This window comes from Hemiscyllium ocellatum, chromosome 18 (assembly GCF_020745735.1).
Source record: "Hemiscyllium ocellatum isolate sHemOce1 chromosome 18, sHemOce1.pat.X.cur, whole genome shotgun sequence".
Taxonomy (NCBI): Eukaryota; Metazoa; Chordata; class Chondrichthyes; order Orectolobiformes; family Hemiscylliidae; genus Hemiscyllium; species Hemiscyllium ocellatum.
The window spans coordinates 58,444,275-58,459,552 of NC_083418.1; the positions used below are offsets into that span (position 1 = coordinate 58,444,275).

Here is a 15,278-nt window from a genome sequence, read left to right on the forward strand (position 1 = left end):
TCTTCCTTCAACATTCAGATTTACAAGTGCGTTTGGGATTTTTTTCTGTCCTCTATAGTGAAGGCAGAAGCAAAATATTTATTCATTACATCTACCATTTGTTTATTATTTATTATTAACTTTCATTCTCAGCATCTGAAGGACCAATACTCACTTTACTACTTGTCCTTTTCAAACACCTATAGGAACTCTTGCTATGGTTTTTACATTTCTAGCTAGTTTCCTCTCATGCGCTATTTTTTTGTCCCAATTAACTTTTTTTTAAAAGTCATTCTGAGCAGTCATCTAACCTGTCACCTATCTTTGTGTAATTGTATGCTTTTTTTCTTAAGTTTGATGTTTTCTTTAATTTCTTTAGCTAACTATGGATGATGGGCCCTCTCCTTCGAATTATTCTTTACCATAGGATGATACTTATTCTGAGTATTCTGAAATATCCCTTTAAATGCTTGTCTCAGTTTCACTATTGATCTATTTGCTCGTCTGATATCCCAATTGACTTCAACTAGCTAAGCTAGCTCGCTCATGCCCATATAGTTGTCCCTTTTCAAATTTAAAATGCCAGCCTTCACTCCAATCTTCCTGCCCTTTCAAATTGGATATAAAATTTATTCACATTATGACTGTTGCTACCCAGAGGTGCCTTTACTTAAAAACAGAAATTGCTGGAGGAATTCTGTTGGTTTGGCAGCATCTGTGGAGAGAAAGCAGAGTTAACAGGGAGGCCAGTGGCCCTTCTTTGAGATATTGGTCTCAAAATATAAACTCTGCTTTCTTTCCACCAATGCTGCAAGGCTTGAATTTCTCTGCTTTTGTTTTAGATCTTCAGCATTCACCATTCTTGGTTTTACTTTAGTGTCTTTACTTAATACTGTTAGCTCTGTGGTCAGTTTTAGAAAGTTTCTCAGAGCAGCACAATCTCAAAAGTATTCAATGAACTCCTCATCAAGGCTACTATTTGTGGGCGGCACGGTGTCAGTAGTTAGCACTGCTATCTCACAGCGCCAGAGACCCGGGTTCAATTCCCGCATCAGGCAACTGTGTGGAGTTTGCACATTCTCCCTGTGTCTTCGTGGGTTTCCTCCAGGTGCTCCGGTTTCCTCCCACAGTCTAAAAATGTGCAGGTTAGGTGAATTGGCCATGCTAAATTGCCTGTAGTGTTAGGTAGAGGGGTAAATGTAGGGGAATGGGTCTGGGTGGGTTTCTCTTCAGAGGGTGAGTGTGGACTTGTTGGGCCGAAGGGCCTGTTTCCACATTGTAATTAATCTAATCTGTTAACAATTTGATTTTTCCAATTTATTTTAAGATATCACCCACAATTATTGCTGGCCCTTGATATCATCATCAGCCAATAGTTCTTCTTGAATAAATTCATGCTACGTTATGGTTTACTGTTTGGAGGACTGTAGATCACTTCTTCCTTTTTCCCTTATACTTCCTCATCTTCACCTAAACAGATTCTATAACCTGAACTCCTGTATCAAGACATCACTATTGCACAAATACTATCTCTGATTAGGAGTGTTATCCCTCCCAATTATCTTTAAATGGCTTTCCAGTGTTCCAGTAGCATCTTTCAACAATTTGTTAATGGAGTCTTGGTGTTGCTTTCTGTATGACCTGAGTCTGAGTCTGTTAGTCCTGAAGTTGAACAAATTAACATTATTTTCCTGGTGATTAATGTCCTACCTAATGATCTGTCCAGCTGACTGCACTCAAAGAAACCCATGCTATCTATAGGTAAGGAACTATCCGCCTCCAAATCTCCTACTGTCTAAAGCTGTTATCTGGTTGGTCTTTAATTAGTTTTCCACATACCTGTCTCTAAAATACTGGAATCTTTTAGAGACAGTCACCACTGCTCCATGGTGTGAGTTTACATCCAACATGCCTTTGACCTGATACAGCAATCCTTATGTTTTTCTCATCCATCAGATATTTATTACAGCTAATTATTATATTTAAGCAGTACATTCCTCAGGCACATAGTGTCTGGACTAATATCAGGCAATAGGTTTACAGCAGAGGAACATGCTTGCAAGAGTGTCATGCTTCAAGTACTCCAAGGTAAGATGGAGTATGAGATCTTTATACCCTCAGAACACATGTTATGATCAGTTTATAATATTGTGAGCATATCTCTCCTAGACATGTTAACATACCGACCACAACATAATAGAAATGATATACACTCTGGTCATTAATTTATTATAGATCCACAGAAACGGAAGAAAATATGGTCCACACTTTTAAAGCAGAGATATGTTTTATTTCCTGATGCTAATAATAAATAATCTTTAGGTAATACCCGCAAGCACTACAATTGAAGCAATGTTTCCATATTCCGCATCAGCACATCGAACTAATGCTTTCTATTTTTTTCCTACATATTCAACAGGTATTTATAACAGGTAAAATGGTGGTCAAGTTCTAAGTAAAGTGTCACAGAGAGCTAATAATATCAAAGTAACTGATTATATTACTAGATTATCTACAATTCTTTTTATTTTTCTGTTCCAGCTATAGTGATTATCAGTGTGTGAACTCAGGAGAATTAACTCACTAAAAACAACTCTCTAGTCCCTGCAGCTTTGCCACGAATTTTCGCTGATTTTCAGAAAAAACAATAAATTGCAAAATACAATAATTTGTCACAAAGAAAGCCATAAAGACATACCATGACAATTTCTCCTAGGTATTCAAAGGTACAGTGGGCAATACAGCCATACTGAATAGTAAAGCCTGTGAATCCCAGCACCTTGCCAAACAATCTTCTTAACATGTTAGATCTCCTCCAGAAATGAAAGCCAGAATCCTGAAAGAAAGAATACAGTAGAGTCAAATCACAGTAAACATGCTATACAAAAATCAGATATTAGTTTACTTTTGACACGGTGGCTCACTGGCTATCACTGCTGCCTCAGCGTCAGGAACCTGGGTTCAATTCCAGCCTCAGGCAATTGTCAATGTGGAGTTTGCATATTCTATCAGCGTCTGCATCGATTTCCTCTGGGTACTTCGGTTTCCTCCCACAGTCCAAAGATGTGTAGGTTAGATTAATTGGCCATGCTAAATTTTCCACAGTGTTCAGGGATGTGTAAGTTAGCTGCATTAATCAAGGAATGGGTCTGGGTAGGATACTCTTCAGAGGGTCGGTGTGGTTTTGTTGGGCTGAATGGCCTATTTCCACACTGTAGGGATTCTATGATTGTCACCAATATTACAGAAATGATTGTCTACTTGAAGAGAATCTTAAATAAAATGAAGGCAATATGGCCGAGTAAATGTTAATGACTATAGGGCATAAACTGAGATATAAAAGATAACTTACTATGTTTAGTAGAAATATGGAAAGTTGCAGTAGTCTGACTTGCAAAAACTGTGGCCCTATATTTGCAAAGGCAAAATTTGAAGCATGTGAATGCTTAACATATTCCTCCAAAAGTCATCTATTATGTTAGCAGAGAATTTAATCCATATAGCACAATTTTTTATTTAACCAATTTTTATATTATTATGACTTTCCTAGAATGCTTCAAACATTTGTATGCTACTATACCACGGAACAATTTCTGCAGCAGGTACAAGCTGTGGTAAATATATTCTAGTCACATCACCAATGTTGCTCAACAGCATTAGATTCTGATCTAGATTAAATTTAGATTTTGACTGGACAGCCACTGAGTCCATCAATCTGAGACATTAATATGTTGGAAACCAGATAACTAAAATGACATTTAAAGACATGCTCGCTTACCAAAGAGGACTGTTCTATCCTCCAAAAGGGAAATCGGCAAAAGCCAGCATACCCAGAAGAAGTCCAAACTGCAACCTTAACACACCAAAGTTGAAAGTGGGACTTCTGCCCATCAATTGAAGTCCTGCCCTGAGGAGCTGCCAGCAGCTTCGGGAGTGTGGAAAGCAACAGAGTTCAGCTGTGTATGCTATGGGGATTACAATAAGAGATAACCAAGATGACGATAGTTGCTGCAGAAAGTTCAGTCCTAGTGCATTAATTTGGGGAGAGCGGAGAGAATTTCTAGAATTGCTTGGAAGATGGTTGCTTCACTACAATGCTTCATTTGCAGAGCTCACATGATTCTGGTAAGTCAGGAAACACAATAGGACTTCCATCCAGTCATCCTACATTGCACGTAAAAAACAAAAAATGAAATTTATGTACATTATTAACATTGTGAATTAACCAAGCTCTTGCCTTTTCATCCAGATACTAACTCTTTTCTGTAGAGTGCCATTCCAATGTCACTTGTGTCATTATGTATCTGTTGCTCCTTTTTTGCTGTTGGAGAGCTGTGGGCTTCTGACTCTGATGGTTGATCTCTGATCTGTGGCTCTACATCTTCCTGATTGGCTGCCTGCAATGAAGGAACAACTTCTCTAGTTATGCATACTTGGTTGCTGTTACGAAGATATATCTTGTCACTCATTTCCACAGTGACAACAATTCCTATACAGGTCCCAAGTTCACATTTGAGCTGACTCTTGTTGATTGCTCTGTTCCCTGACAGACACTCCAGTGCTGAAGTCTGGCAATGACGTGGCACCTTTGGCAAAATGAAAATTAGCTTTCTGCAGTTTCCACCTTGATTTTATCATTCATGCCTTTTAATACATCCAGGCTTAATAGCTTTTTCGTGACTGAATGAGTATTTTAGTCTTTGTACTGGACTACTTTTCACTTTTGCCACTTCAGGATTGCCTTGCATCCGTGCTGGATTTTCAAGATTTCTTTATGACCCATTTGGCATGTTTCACTGCCACCTTAGTTAGTTCCATTTGACTGGAGCAAGATCTTTATGAAGTGATTGAGTTCTTCATTTACAAACTAAGGACATTTATCGCTCATCACAATGTTGGGAATGCCATAATGAAGTGTACTGGAATGACTGGTGAGTTTTTAAGCATTCCACAATCTCACTGGTAGCTGTTGAAGTCCACTGATCTCACAGCTTATGCTGAAAGACTCCGAAAAGCCTGTCCACCATCTATAAGCCACAAGTCTGGAATGTGATGGAATACTCCCCGCTTCACTGGATGACTGCAATTCCACCAACACTCAAGAAACTCAACACTATTCAGGGCAAAGTACCTACTTGATGATTTGTGGATGCAGTGCCATTCACTCCCTCCACCACCAAACTTGGTAGCAGCAGTTTGTACTATCTACAATATGCACTGCGGATATTCACTAAAGATCTTAAGGGCGGCACGGTGGCACAGTGGTTAGCACTGCTGCCTCACAGCGCCTGTAGACCCGGGTTCAATTCCCGACTCAGGCGACTGACTGTGTGGAGTTTGCGCGTTCTCCTCGTGTCTGCGTGGGTTTCCTCCGGGTGCTCCGGTTTCCTCCCACAGTCCAAAGATGTGCGGGTCAGGTGAATTGGCCAAGCTAAATTGCCCGTAGTGTTAGGTAAGGGGTAAATGTAGGGGTATGGGTGGGTTGCGCTTCGGCGGGTCGGTGTGGACTTGTTGGGCCGAAGGGCCTGTTTCCACACTGTAAGTCTAATCTAATCTAATTGTTAGGACAGCACTTTCCAAACCCATGACCACTTCCATCTAGAAAGACAAGGGCAGTTGATACATGGGAACACCACCAAGTGCAAGCTTTTAGGTTACTCTCCATTCTGACTTGGAATATATGACTAATCTTTCTGTGTCACGGGGTAAACATCCTGGAATTCTTTTCCTAATGGCACTGTGGGTCTACCTACAGCACATGGCCTGCAGTAGTTGAAAGGGCAGCTCACCACTACCTTCTCAAGGCCAAGCAGATTCTAGCTCAACCAGCAATATACATGTTCCACAAGTGAATAAGAAATCAGTTTGTTCTAGAGTGAAGACATCTATTTCCAGCGTCATCTATAGTCTTTCTAGCATATCATGTATAACTTGAAGCTGTCTAGCTCACTTAGCTTGGTACTCTTTATGCCCACTACACTGGCAGATATGGTTCTTAATCTCTTTACTCCGGTTTAACCTTGCCTTCTCAGACATAACTCAGTTCTTTGGTGGCTTGCATGAATGTGCCTTAGCATCTCTTCTCTCAACCCTTTAGAGTTGATTATTCTACTTCCTTTGTTCAAAATGCCAACTTGGCCTGTCCATTTATCACAGTAAGTTCTGGTGAACACAGATGATTTCTGGCTATCCTTCCATGACTATACTTTGCAGCACTTGGAGATTCATCTGGTTGGTTAATTTCCTTGATGTGAGCAAGATGTTTGGCTATCAGATTCAAAGTCTTGGCTGGGTAGACGATTTCTACAGAATATAAAATTGCTGTTTCACTTCCAATCCAGAAGATTTCACATTCTATTATCATCTTCTTCCTTTAGAAGGATTGCAGTTCTCAACGGCATGTCAGCAATACATATCTGGGTCTTTTGCTTGCATGGTACATTTAGAAGGTATTTCTAAACTGAGCAACGTTCTATGCAGGTGCTTTGGACCTGCAATTTGAAGAAAATACTTTGAAGTGGCTTGTGGTCAGACTGACCTATTAGTTTGTCTCTTCCAAACAGTAACCGATAAAATATTCATAAACAAAGACAACAGCCATGCACGTTTTTTTAATCTGAGTGTAGTGTTATTAAGTTTGCGTTTATGCCCTGGATGTAGATGCTAATATTTCTGCAGAGTCTGAGTTGTACTAAGGGTTTCAAGGGTTTTCCATCACAAAGCCAAGCATGTTGTCTCATATCTTACCAAACAAATTGGATCAATTACCTTCCACAGTCCTATGGCACTACTCATGTCCAATTCCAGCCACATTTTAGTGTCTGCCTTTTCCAGTACAAATCGCCACATAGCTGACGTTCCAGAATTCCTTGAGTCCACCCCATCTTTGAAAGCCTGTTGTGCACTCAGGCAAGCACTGTCCTGCACAGCTCCTGACATTTGCATCTGACAAAATATGCCGAGGAAAATCAGTGCCTCGCTGTACAAGAAGGGACCGGAGGTCCTGATGGATGCAGGTTGCACAAGCAGGGCATGGTCTTCCCCGAGGACTAGCAGTGGAGGCCACACCACAAGACTATTCCAGCCTGATCTGAAGCTGCTACCTGGTTTAAAGCATTCTCAGCTGACTAACAGAAACACACAACACTCTAGAAAGCGTGTCAAGACCTTCTCCACTCCACCTCTGTTCTCAAGATTATCCACTTGGTCGCACAAACTATGAGGTAAAAACAATGACTGCAGATGCTGGAAACCAGATTCTGAATTAGTGGTGCTGGAAGAGCACAGCAGTTCAAGCAGCATCCAAGAAGCAGTGAAATCGACATTTTGGGCAAAAGCCCAATCTGCGTCTCCAGGGCTTGGATCCTATCCTTGGAGGAACTGGCATCAGCTTCTACCTCATCTGTACTCAACCTCATCCATTCTTTTTTCGAGGTCTCCAGGCTGCTGTTCATGCTCCTGCAGCATGATAGAGATCGGGGCCAGCTTCTCCTCCATCTGTTTCCCCAAAATCTCGCGAGATTTCGTGAGCTCGTTCACCAGGGCCTAATAGGTAATCGAGTCCAAGGATCTTGCAGGCTGGACCACAGGCCCGGCCTCGAATGCTCCTCCTGCCTTCTTCAGCATCTCTCGATGGCAAGAAAAGCAGGAGAGTTAACTTTTCACAGTTTCCGGGGACTCCACGACCTCTCCAGAGTCCCAGGATACCGTGATGGTCCAGGATGGGCAGGTTAAAAGTTCATCCTGTTGCGCTGCAGTGTGAAGCTCTGCAACGTGATCCTCTAAGTTTGCTGTCATCTTGGATTACACCCCAGCCCCACTCCCCAACACAGTAGTCTTTTAAATGTTGTAACTGTACATGCCTCCACCACTTCCTCTGGCAGCCCATTCCATATATGCACTACGACTTGCTTGAAAAAGTTATTGCTCAGGTCCTTCTAAAATCCTTCCACTGTCACCTTAAACCTACGTCCTTTAGTTTTGGACTACCCAACCCTGGAAAACAACCTTGGCTCGTCACATATCCATGCCCTTCATGATATTATAAACCTCAAGAAGGTGAACTGTCAGCCTCCAGCACTCCAGGAAAAACTGCCCCAACCTATTCAGTCTCTCCCTATAACGCAAACCGCCCATTCCTAGCATCACTACTTCTTTTCCTAACTTTCATAGCTTCCATGTCCTTCTCCACAGAAAATAGCGACACAAGAGGTTTGTTTAGTATCTCACCCACCTCGTGTGCTTCCACATACAGATAGCCATGTTGATCTTTAAGGGGCCCTATCCACTCCCTGGGTACTCTTTTGCCCTTAGTGAGTGGACAGAATCTCTTTGGATTCTCCTAAACCTATTTACCAAAGATATCTCATGTCCCCTTTTTGCCCTCCTGATTTCCCCCTTGAATGTACACGACTGCCCTTATATTAGAATAAAAGAATAAAGAAAATTACAGCATAGGAACAGTCCCTTTGGCCCTCCAAGCCTGTGCCTATCCGGATCCTTTATCTAAACCTGTCGCCTATATTTCAAGGGTCCTGTATCCCTCTGCTCCCTGGCCCACCTCTTCCACCTCCGCTCCCAACACCTTCCGTATAAAGAACTTTCCGCGCATATTTCCCTTAAACTTTTTCCCTCTCACCTTGAACTCGTGACCCCTAATAATTGAGTCCTCTGGGAAAACGCTTCTTGCTCTCCACCCTGTTTACACCTCTCATGATTTTGTAGACCTCAATCAGGTCCACCCTCAACCTCCTAATCCACTCAACCTCTCTTCATAGGTAGCGCCCTCCATACCAGGCGACATCCTGGTTAACTTCCTCTGCACCCACATCCTTCTGGCAATGTGGTAACCAGAACTGTAGTTCCTAAATGTGGCCAAACAAAGTCTTATATAACTGTAACATGACTTGCCAAATCTTGTACTCAATACCCCGTCCAATGAAGGAAAGCATGTCATATGCCTTTTTGACCACTCTATTGACCTGTATCACCTTCCGCTTACAATGGACCTGAACATCCAGATCTCTCTGTACATCAATTTCCCCAGGGCTTTTTCATTTACCATATAGTTCGCTTTAGAATTGGATCGTCCAAAATGCATCACCTCGCATTTCCTCAGATTGAACTTCATCTGCCATTTCTCCGCCCAACTCTCCAATCTATTTGTATTCTGTGCATCCTCTGACAGTCCCCTTCACTATCTGGTACTCCACCAATCTTAGTATCATCTGCAAACATGCTAATTAGATGACCTATACCTTCCTTCAAATCATTTATGTATATCACAAACAACAGTGGTGCCAGCACGGATCCCTGTGGAACACCACTGGTCACAGTTCTTCATTTTGAGAAACTCCCTTCCATGACTACTCTCTGTCTCCTGTTACCTAGCCAGTTCTCTATCTAGCTAGTATACCCTGGACCCCAGGCAACTTCAGTTGTGACTGTCTGTCTGATGGTTTGCTGGGTTTCTTCTGTGAGTTGGTTATCTTTCAGTGCTGTTTACAATGCTAAGAAACCTTTCTTGTCCGCATCCTGGAAGTTGTAATTTATTCCTCTTACTAATACGGCTTTTTTAGCGCCTGTTAAGGGTCAGTCAGATCAAATTTTTATCCATGCTTCTGTGTTGTCAGATTGTTATTTTGTGTAACTTTGTCTAGTTTTTTTTCTGCATGTCGAGTTTTTTTTTCATTTTCTGTGTTTGTTGCTGTCTAATATCTATGGCTTGTTGTGCTGTGTCTGTCTATTCATGGTCTGTTACATTAGTGAGTAAAGATTTTTGGTGCAAAATTTCCGTTATATTTACAGAGTATGTTGTGGGCATCATTAATCATTTCTCTAAGCATTCTGTGGCTGTTTTATTCTGCTATTCTTTTGGCTAGTGGGGTGTTAAAGGGAGGTGTGTACTTAAAACATTTAAGTAATACCTGATTCCTTAGGCATTCGTGCAGGAAGTACAGCTGTTTGCAGGTGGTGCTCTGTTGGATAGCATTGGTTTTCCATTTTCGGGCCAGTTTTAACGTATTGTGCCCATAGATGTTAATGAGTTTTGAGAAGATTTGTAGCTCAGGTTGAGGTTCTGGATGTAGGTTTGCTTGCTGAGCTGGAAGGTTCATTTTCAGAAGTTTTGTCACCATACTAGGTAACAACTTCAGTGAGCCTCCAGATGAAGCACTGGTGGTGTTTCGCCAGCCCTCCAGGACCTCACCTGTATTCAAGGATGCTGCAAAGATATCTGTTAAGGCCCCAGCTATTTCCTCTCTTGCTTCCCTAAGTAATCTGGGATAGATCCCATCCGAACCCGGGGACTTGTCCACCTTAATGCCTTTTAGAATACCCAACATTTCCTCTCTCCTTTTGCTGACAGGACCTAGAATAATCAAACATCTGTCCCTAACCTCAAAATCCATCATGCCCCTCTCCTCGGTGAGTACTGAAGCAAAGTTCTCATTAAGAATGTTACCCATTTTCTCTGACTTCACACTTTCCACTTTTGTCCTTGAGTGGGCCAATCCTTTCTCTAGTTACCCTCTTGCTCCTTATATACGAATAAAAGGCGTTGGAATTTTCTTTAACCCTGCTTGCGAAAGATATTTCATTACCCCTTTTAGCCCTCTTCATTCCTCGTTTCAGTTTGCTCTTACTTTCCCAATATTCTTCCAAAGCTTCATCTGTTTTCAGTCGCCTAAACCTTATGTATGCTTCATTTTTCCTCTTAGCTAATCTCACAATTTCACCTGTTACTAATGGTTCTCTAATCTTGCCATTTCTATCCCTCATTTTCACAGGGACATGTCTGTCCTAGACTCTAATCAACTTCTCTTTAAAGCCTCCCACATATCAAATGTGGATTTCAAACAGCTACATCCTGTGATATTTAGTTGCCAATCTGCCCTTCCCTCACCCAAGTCCCATGTACGAATCAAGCCCTAAGTTCAGCTACCTTACCTACTATACTTCTCGCATTAAAACAAATGCACCTCAGACCACCTTTCCCTTTGCGTTCATCATCTACTCCTTGCCTACTCTTCCCCTTAGTTATACTGACTTCATTATCTAGTTCCTTACAGGCTTTAGTTACTACCTCCTTACTGTCCACTAACCTCCTCATTTGGTTCTCATCCCACTGCCACATTAGTTTAAACCCTCCCCAACAGTGTTAGCAAAAGCATCCCCGAGGACATGGTCCCAGCCCTGCCCAGGTGTAGACCATCCGATTTGTAATAGTCCCACTTCCCTCAGAACCAATCCCAATGTCCCAAAAATCTGAAGCCCTCCCTCCTGCACCATCTCTCAAACCACTCATTCATCCTACCTATTCTTTCATTTCCACTCTGACAAGCACGTGGCACTGGTAGCAAACCTGAGATTACGATCTCTGAGATTCTACTTTTTAATTTGGCTCCTAACTCCCTAAATTCTGCTTGTAGCACCTCATTCCACTTATTACCTATATAATTGGTGCCCATATCCACCACGACAACTGCTGTTCACCCTCCCCCTTCAAAATATCCTGCAGATGATCTGAGACATCCCAGTGCAGCTGGGAGGCAATATACCATTCGGGAATTTCATTTTCAACCACAAAACCACCTATCTACTCCCTTTACAATTGAATCCCCTATGGCTATAGCACTTCCACTCTTTTTCCCGCCTTTCTGTACAGCAGAGCCTTCCACGGTGCCATGAACCTGGCTACTGCCGCCTTTGACTGGTGAGCCATTTCCCCAACAGTATTCAAACTGGTATACCTGTTTTGGAGGGAGATGACGCAGAGGATACCTGCACTGTCTTCTTGCTCTTTCTCTGTCTTTTGGTCAATCATTCCCTTCCTCCCTCAGCAATCCTAATCTGCAGTGTGACCAAGTCGCTAAATGTCCTCAGCATCGCGGATGCTCGAAAGTGAGTCCATCTGCAGCTTCAGAGCTATCATGCAGTCTAACAAGAGTGGACACACTTCTGCACATGAAGAAGTCAGGGACATCATAATCACTCAATCCCTACTGTCTATACTTGACATATGCCTCCTTCTTTTTCTTAACTGGAGCCTCAATTTCTCTAGTCATCCAGCATTCCCTACACATACCAGCCTTGCCCTTCATAATGGCTTTGAACTCTTGTTATCTCATTCTTAAAGGCCTCCCACTTCCCAACCATTGCTTTACCTGCGAATAGCTTCCCCCAGTCAATTTTTGAAAGTTCCTGTCTAATATAATCAAAATTGGCCTGACTCCAATTTAGAATTTTAACTTTTTGATCAATTCTGTCCTCTTCCAGAACTATTTGAAAGCTAACAGAAGTATGATCGCTCGTCCCAAAGTGCTCCCCCACTGACACTTCAGTCACTTGCTCATGTCACTCCACTCAATCTGATTATGTCACATACGTCTGGCTTGGTATTCAGGTAGTCTTGAAAGATGGGGAGAGAAATGTCATCATTGGCTCCTGATTGTGTTGGATAATTATTCAAACTAGTCAACATATTTTGTTTCAATTACTATCATGCAATTTTGTGCCTGTTTTTCTCTAAAGCAAGTGCCTCATTTAATTTAGATTCACTTTTGGTCTATCCCCTACCATCAATAATTAGACAGACCATTAGACTTTGTATAGAAAGGAGGATCAGGAGTTCTTATGGCACCGCAGTATTGTACCTACTTCAGGGTTAGGAGTTCTAGGTTCAAGTCTCAACTGCCCCAAATGTGTGTCATAACATGTCTGAACAGACTGATTTTAAAAATATATATATTTGGTGACCATATAGCCTAATTAATAAGGCATCTAACTTCTGTACGGATGGTGATGTTATCAAAAGTGGTCTTATTGTGACCACTTTGTAACTTCTTGTGGTTCAGAGGTAGTGTCCTTACATTTGAGCCAGGGTTCAAGTCCCAGTTATTCTCGAAGTTGTAATAACATTTCTGAACATGTTGTTTAGAGAAGATCTAGAAAGGAGAATTGGTGGCAGCAATACACATTAACTACCAAGAACCCAATATGAAATCTATAATCCACAGTCTAAAATGAAGGGTTAGCTATTTAAGACGGAGATTAGGAGAAATTACTTCTCTCAAAAGGGTTTTGAACATTTCAAATGGCCTATTATAAACTGAATTTTTTGGATAATAAGGGAATAAAGAAACATCGAGGCAGCATGTCAGCATGTAAAGTTGTAGCCAAGATAGAGAATAAGAAAGGTGGCTTGAGAGAGGGAGCAGTCTGCTTTTGCTTTTATTGCTAATGGAAACACAATACAAATTTAAAAGAAGGTTACATTCAGTAGATAATTTTAATGAATAGAACAAAGTTTCACTCAAAGAGATCTATATTTAAAAACTTGATAAACAATAGTACTTCAGAAGAGGACAGGCAATTTTTCGTGCTTATGTTATATCTTCTCAGTGTTATGAAGATGTGAGTGTACTGTATCATTAAGAAAGTTCTGCTAGCCTTTAACTATCTGATAGCATGAAATGTTCTCAACAAGATACAATGTAGCATGTGGTCCAGCAGTTAGTATAGCTGGTTGCCTGGAGACAAAAACAGATTCGAATTAGGCCAATCGGTTTGAATTATACCTCCCCCAAAAAAAGAAATTCCAATCAAGTTTGAATTTAATATATTGACAATCTTAAAAACTAATGACACAATGTGATGCCTTGTGAGTACAAGACCAGGGAAAATTGAACAGTTGGGAGGAAAACTGCCATGCCACCAACATGTGGAGACTGCCTGAAAAATAGCTCTCTTAAAGTTACCTTTATTGATCAGTAATCTGTGAAACAGAAATCTCTAAGAAGAAGAAGAAGACCGAGGAAGATATGAAGAGAAGATTTAACATCTGGTTGGTTTTGAAAACTTAAATTTTGTTTTCGTGGTGGGCGGGGGGGGGGGAGTTTATCAGACGAGCATTGTAAGAAAGAGAAGGTAAAAGATAGGTTAGAGGAAGGAGTTATGAATAGTTGCTAGTTAACTATTTGCTGTCATACTTTAAGAAATAAAGCTGTTAATTTTTATTTTAAGTTGTTCTTGGCCTCTTGAATTTGCATAGATTACTGCATGGGATAAATCTTTTCAGTGTTGGTGGTGTAAGTTAAGCAGGAGAGTTTACCCTGTCGTAATATCATTCACAAAGCAATTTCTATTTGCCTGCTAAATTTGTATGTTTGATGTTGAATATTAAAAATTTGACAGAATAAATATTTGTAATAAAGAAACAGATGATATACAAAAATATTTCATCTATTGTTCATGATTTGCTTCATAGTTATCTTTACAATTCATGAAAACCCATTTGAGAACACATTAGTAATTAAAAATAAAAATGCTTCAAAACTAATGCATCTATCTTATGCCTACGGTTATAAATAAAGTTCAGTATTTATTGAAACCATCTCTGTTTACATTTGTTATTGAACGCAAAATAGAAGAAATCACTTTGAGTTCCCAACTGAGAGTAAAGAGGTGGGAAAGGATTATTTCCCAGGGCCTGGCAGTGATATTGCCAGGTGGTTCCCAACATTGAAGGTGTTTATCAATAATCGCATTACATTTGTACTAAATCTTACAGGCATCAGAAATGTCACCAAAGCTGCTTTCATCTCATTCCTTCAAAATGACTTGCAAGTCACTTCACCTGAAAGAAGTAAAATCCACATGCAGCTGCTGCTTTAGCAACCAGTGGATGCAGTAAGAATGGCAAATGTGATCCAATTTCACTGTGCCGGTGGCCTCTATTCCCTGTCCAATAATACATCTGTTAGAAAATCCTGCAGCTACAAATCAACTTTAATCCTACCAGGGACCTCATGTTGGCCTCGCCTTCCAAACATTGCATCGGGTTCTGGCTGATTCTGCTACTGATTTTTGAGAGTGTCTGGGGATGCTCTCAAATCCCAGCTCTACTGGAAAGAATAAGCCAAGGATCACAAAGCATGACCCAAAATACCCTGATATGACTATATTGTGACCCAAGGGCATTCATTCTAGGTGAAGATTAGAACTTTGCATAATAAGATTACATGGCAAGTGAACAATATCAAGGAACTATCCATATGCACTTGCCTTGTTTTGTGTGGCCAGGCTTTACTCTGTACTAATAAAGCATTTTCTTTTCTCTTAGAAACGACAAGGATTCACATAAATTAGTTGATCATTTCAAGCTTTAATGTATCACCCGTTATATCTCTTTGACTGACAGCTCTTTTGCAAAGCAGGGCATTGTTCTCGTTTATTTTTTCACCACATAATTCCAACTTCAATTTAAATGCGTACTGATTTGCTAGAAATTTACACCTGTA

General features: G+C 40.9%; 1 protein-coding gene across 3 annotated transcripts in view; it reads right to left on the reverse strand.

Annotated features, from left to right (window-relative positions):
* Positions 1–15,278, reverse strand: part of immp1l (inner mitochondrial membrane peptidase subunit 1) — a 164,143-nt gene that overhangs the window by 88,363 nt on the left and 60,502 nt on the right. Inside the window, exons 2-3 of one of the 3 annotated variants that reach the window (XM_060839050.1) lie at positions 4,237–4,376; positions 2,678–2,815 (exon numbers count right to left, since the gene is read on the reverse strand). In XM_060839050.1, the coding sequence (XP_060695033.1) occupies positions 2,678–2,782 (105 nt within the window). In that variant the 5' untranslated portion in view covers positions 2,783–2,815; positions 4,237–4,376. Of the gene's footprint in view, positions 1–2,677; positions 2,816–4,216; positions 4,377–15,278 lie in introns of all 3 variants that reach the window. The other 2 variants (XM_060839049.1, XM_060839051.1) reach the window with 2 other exon arrangements.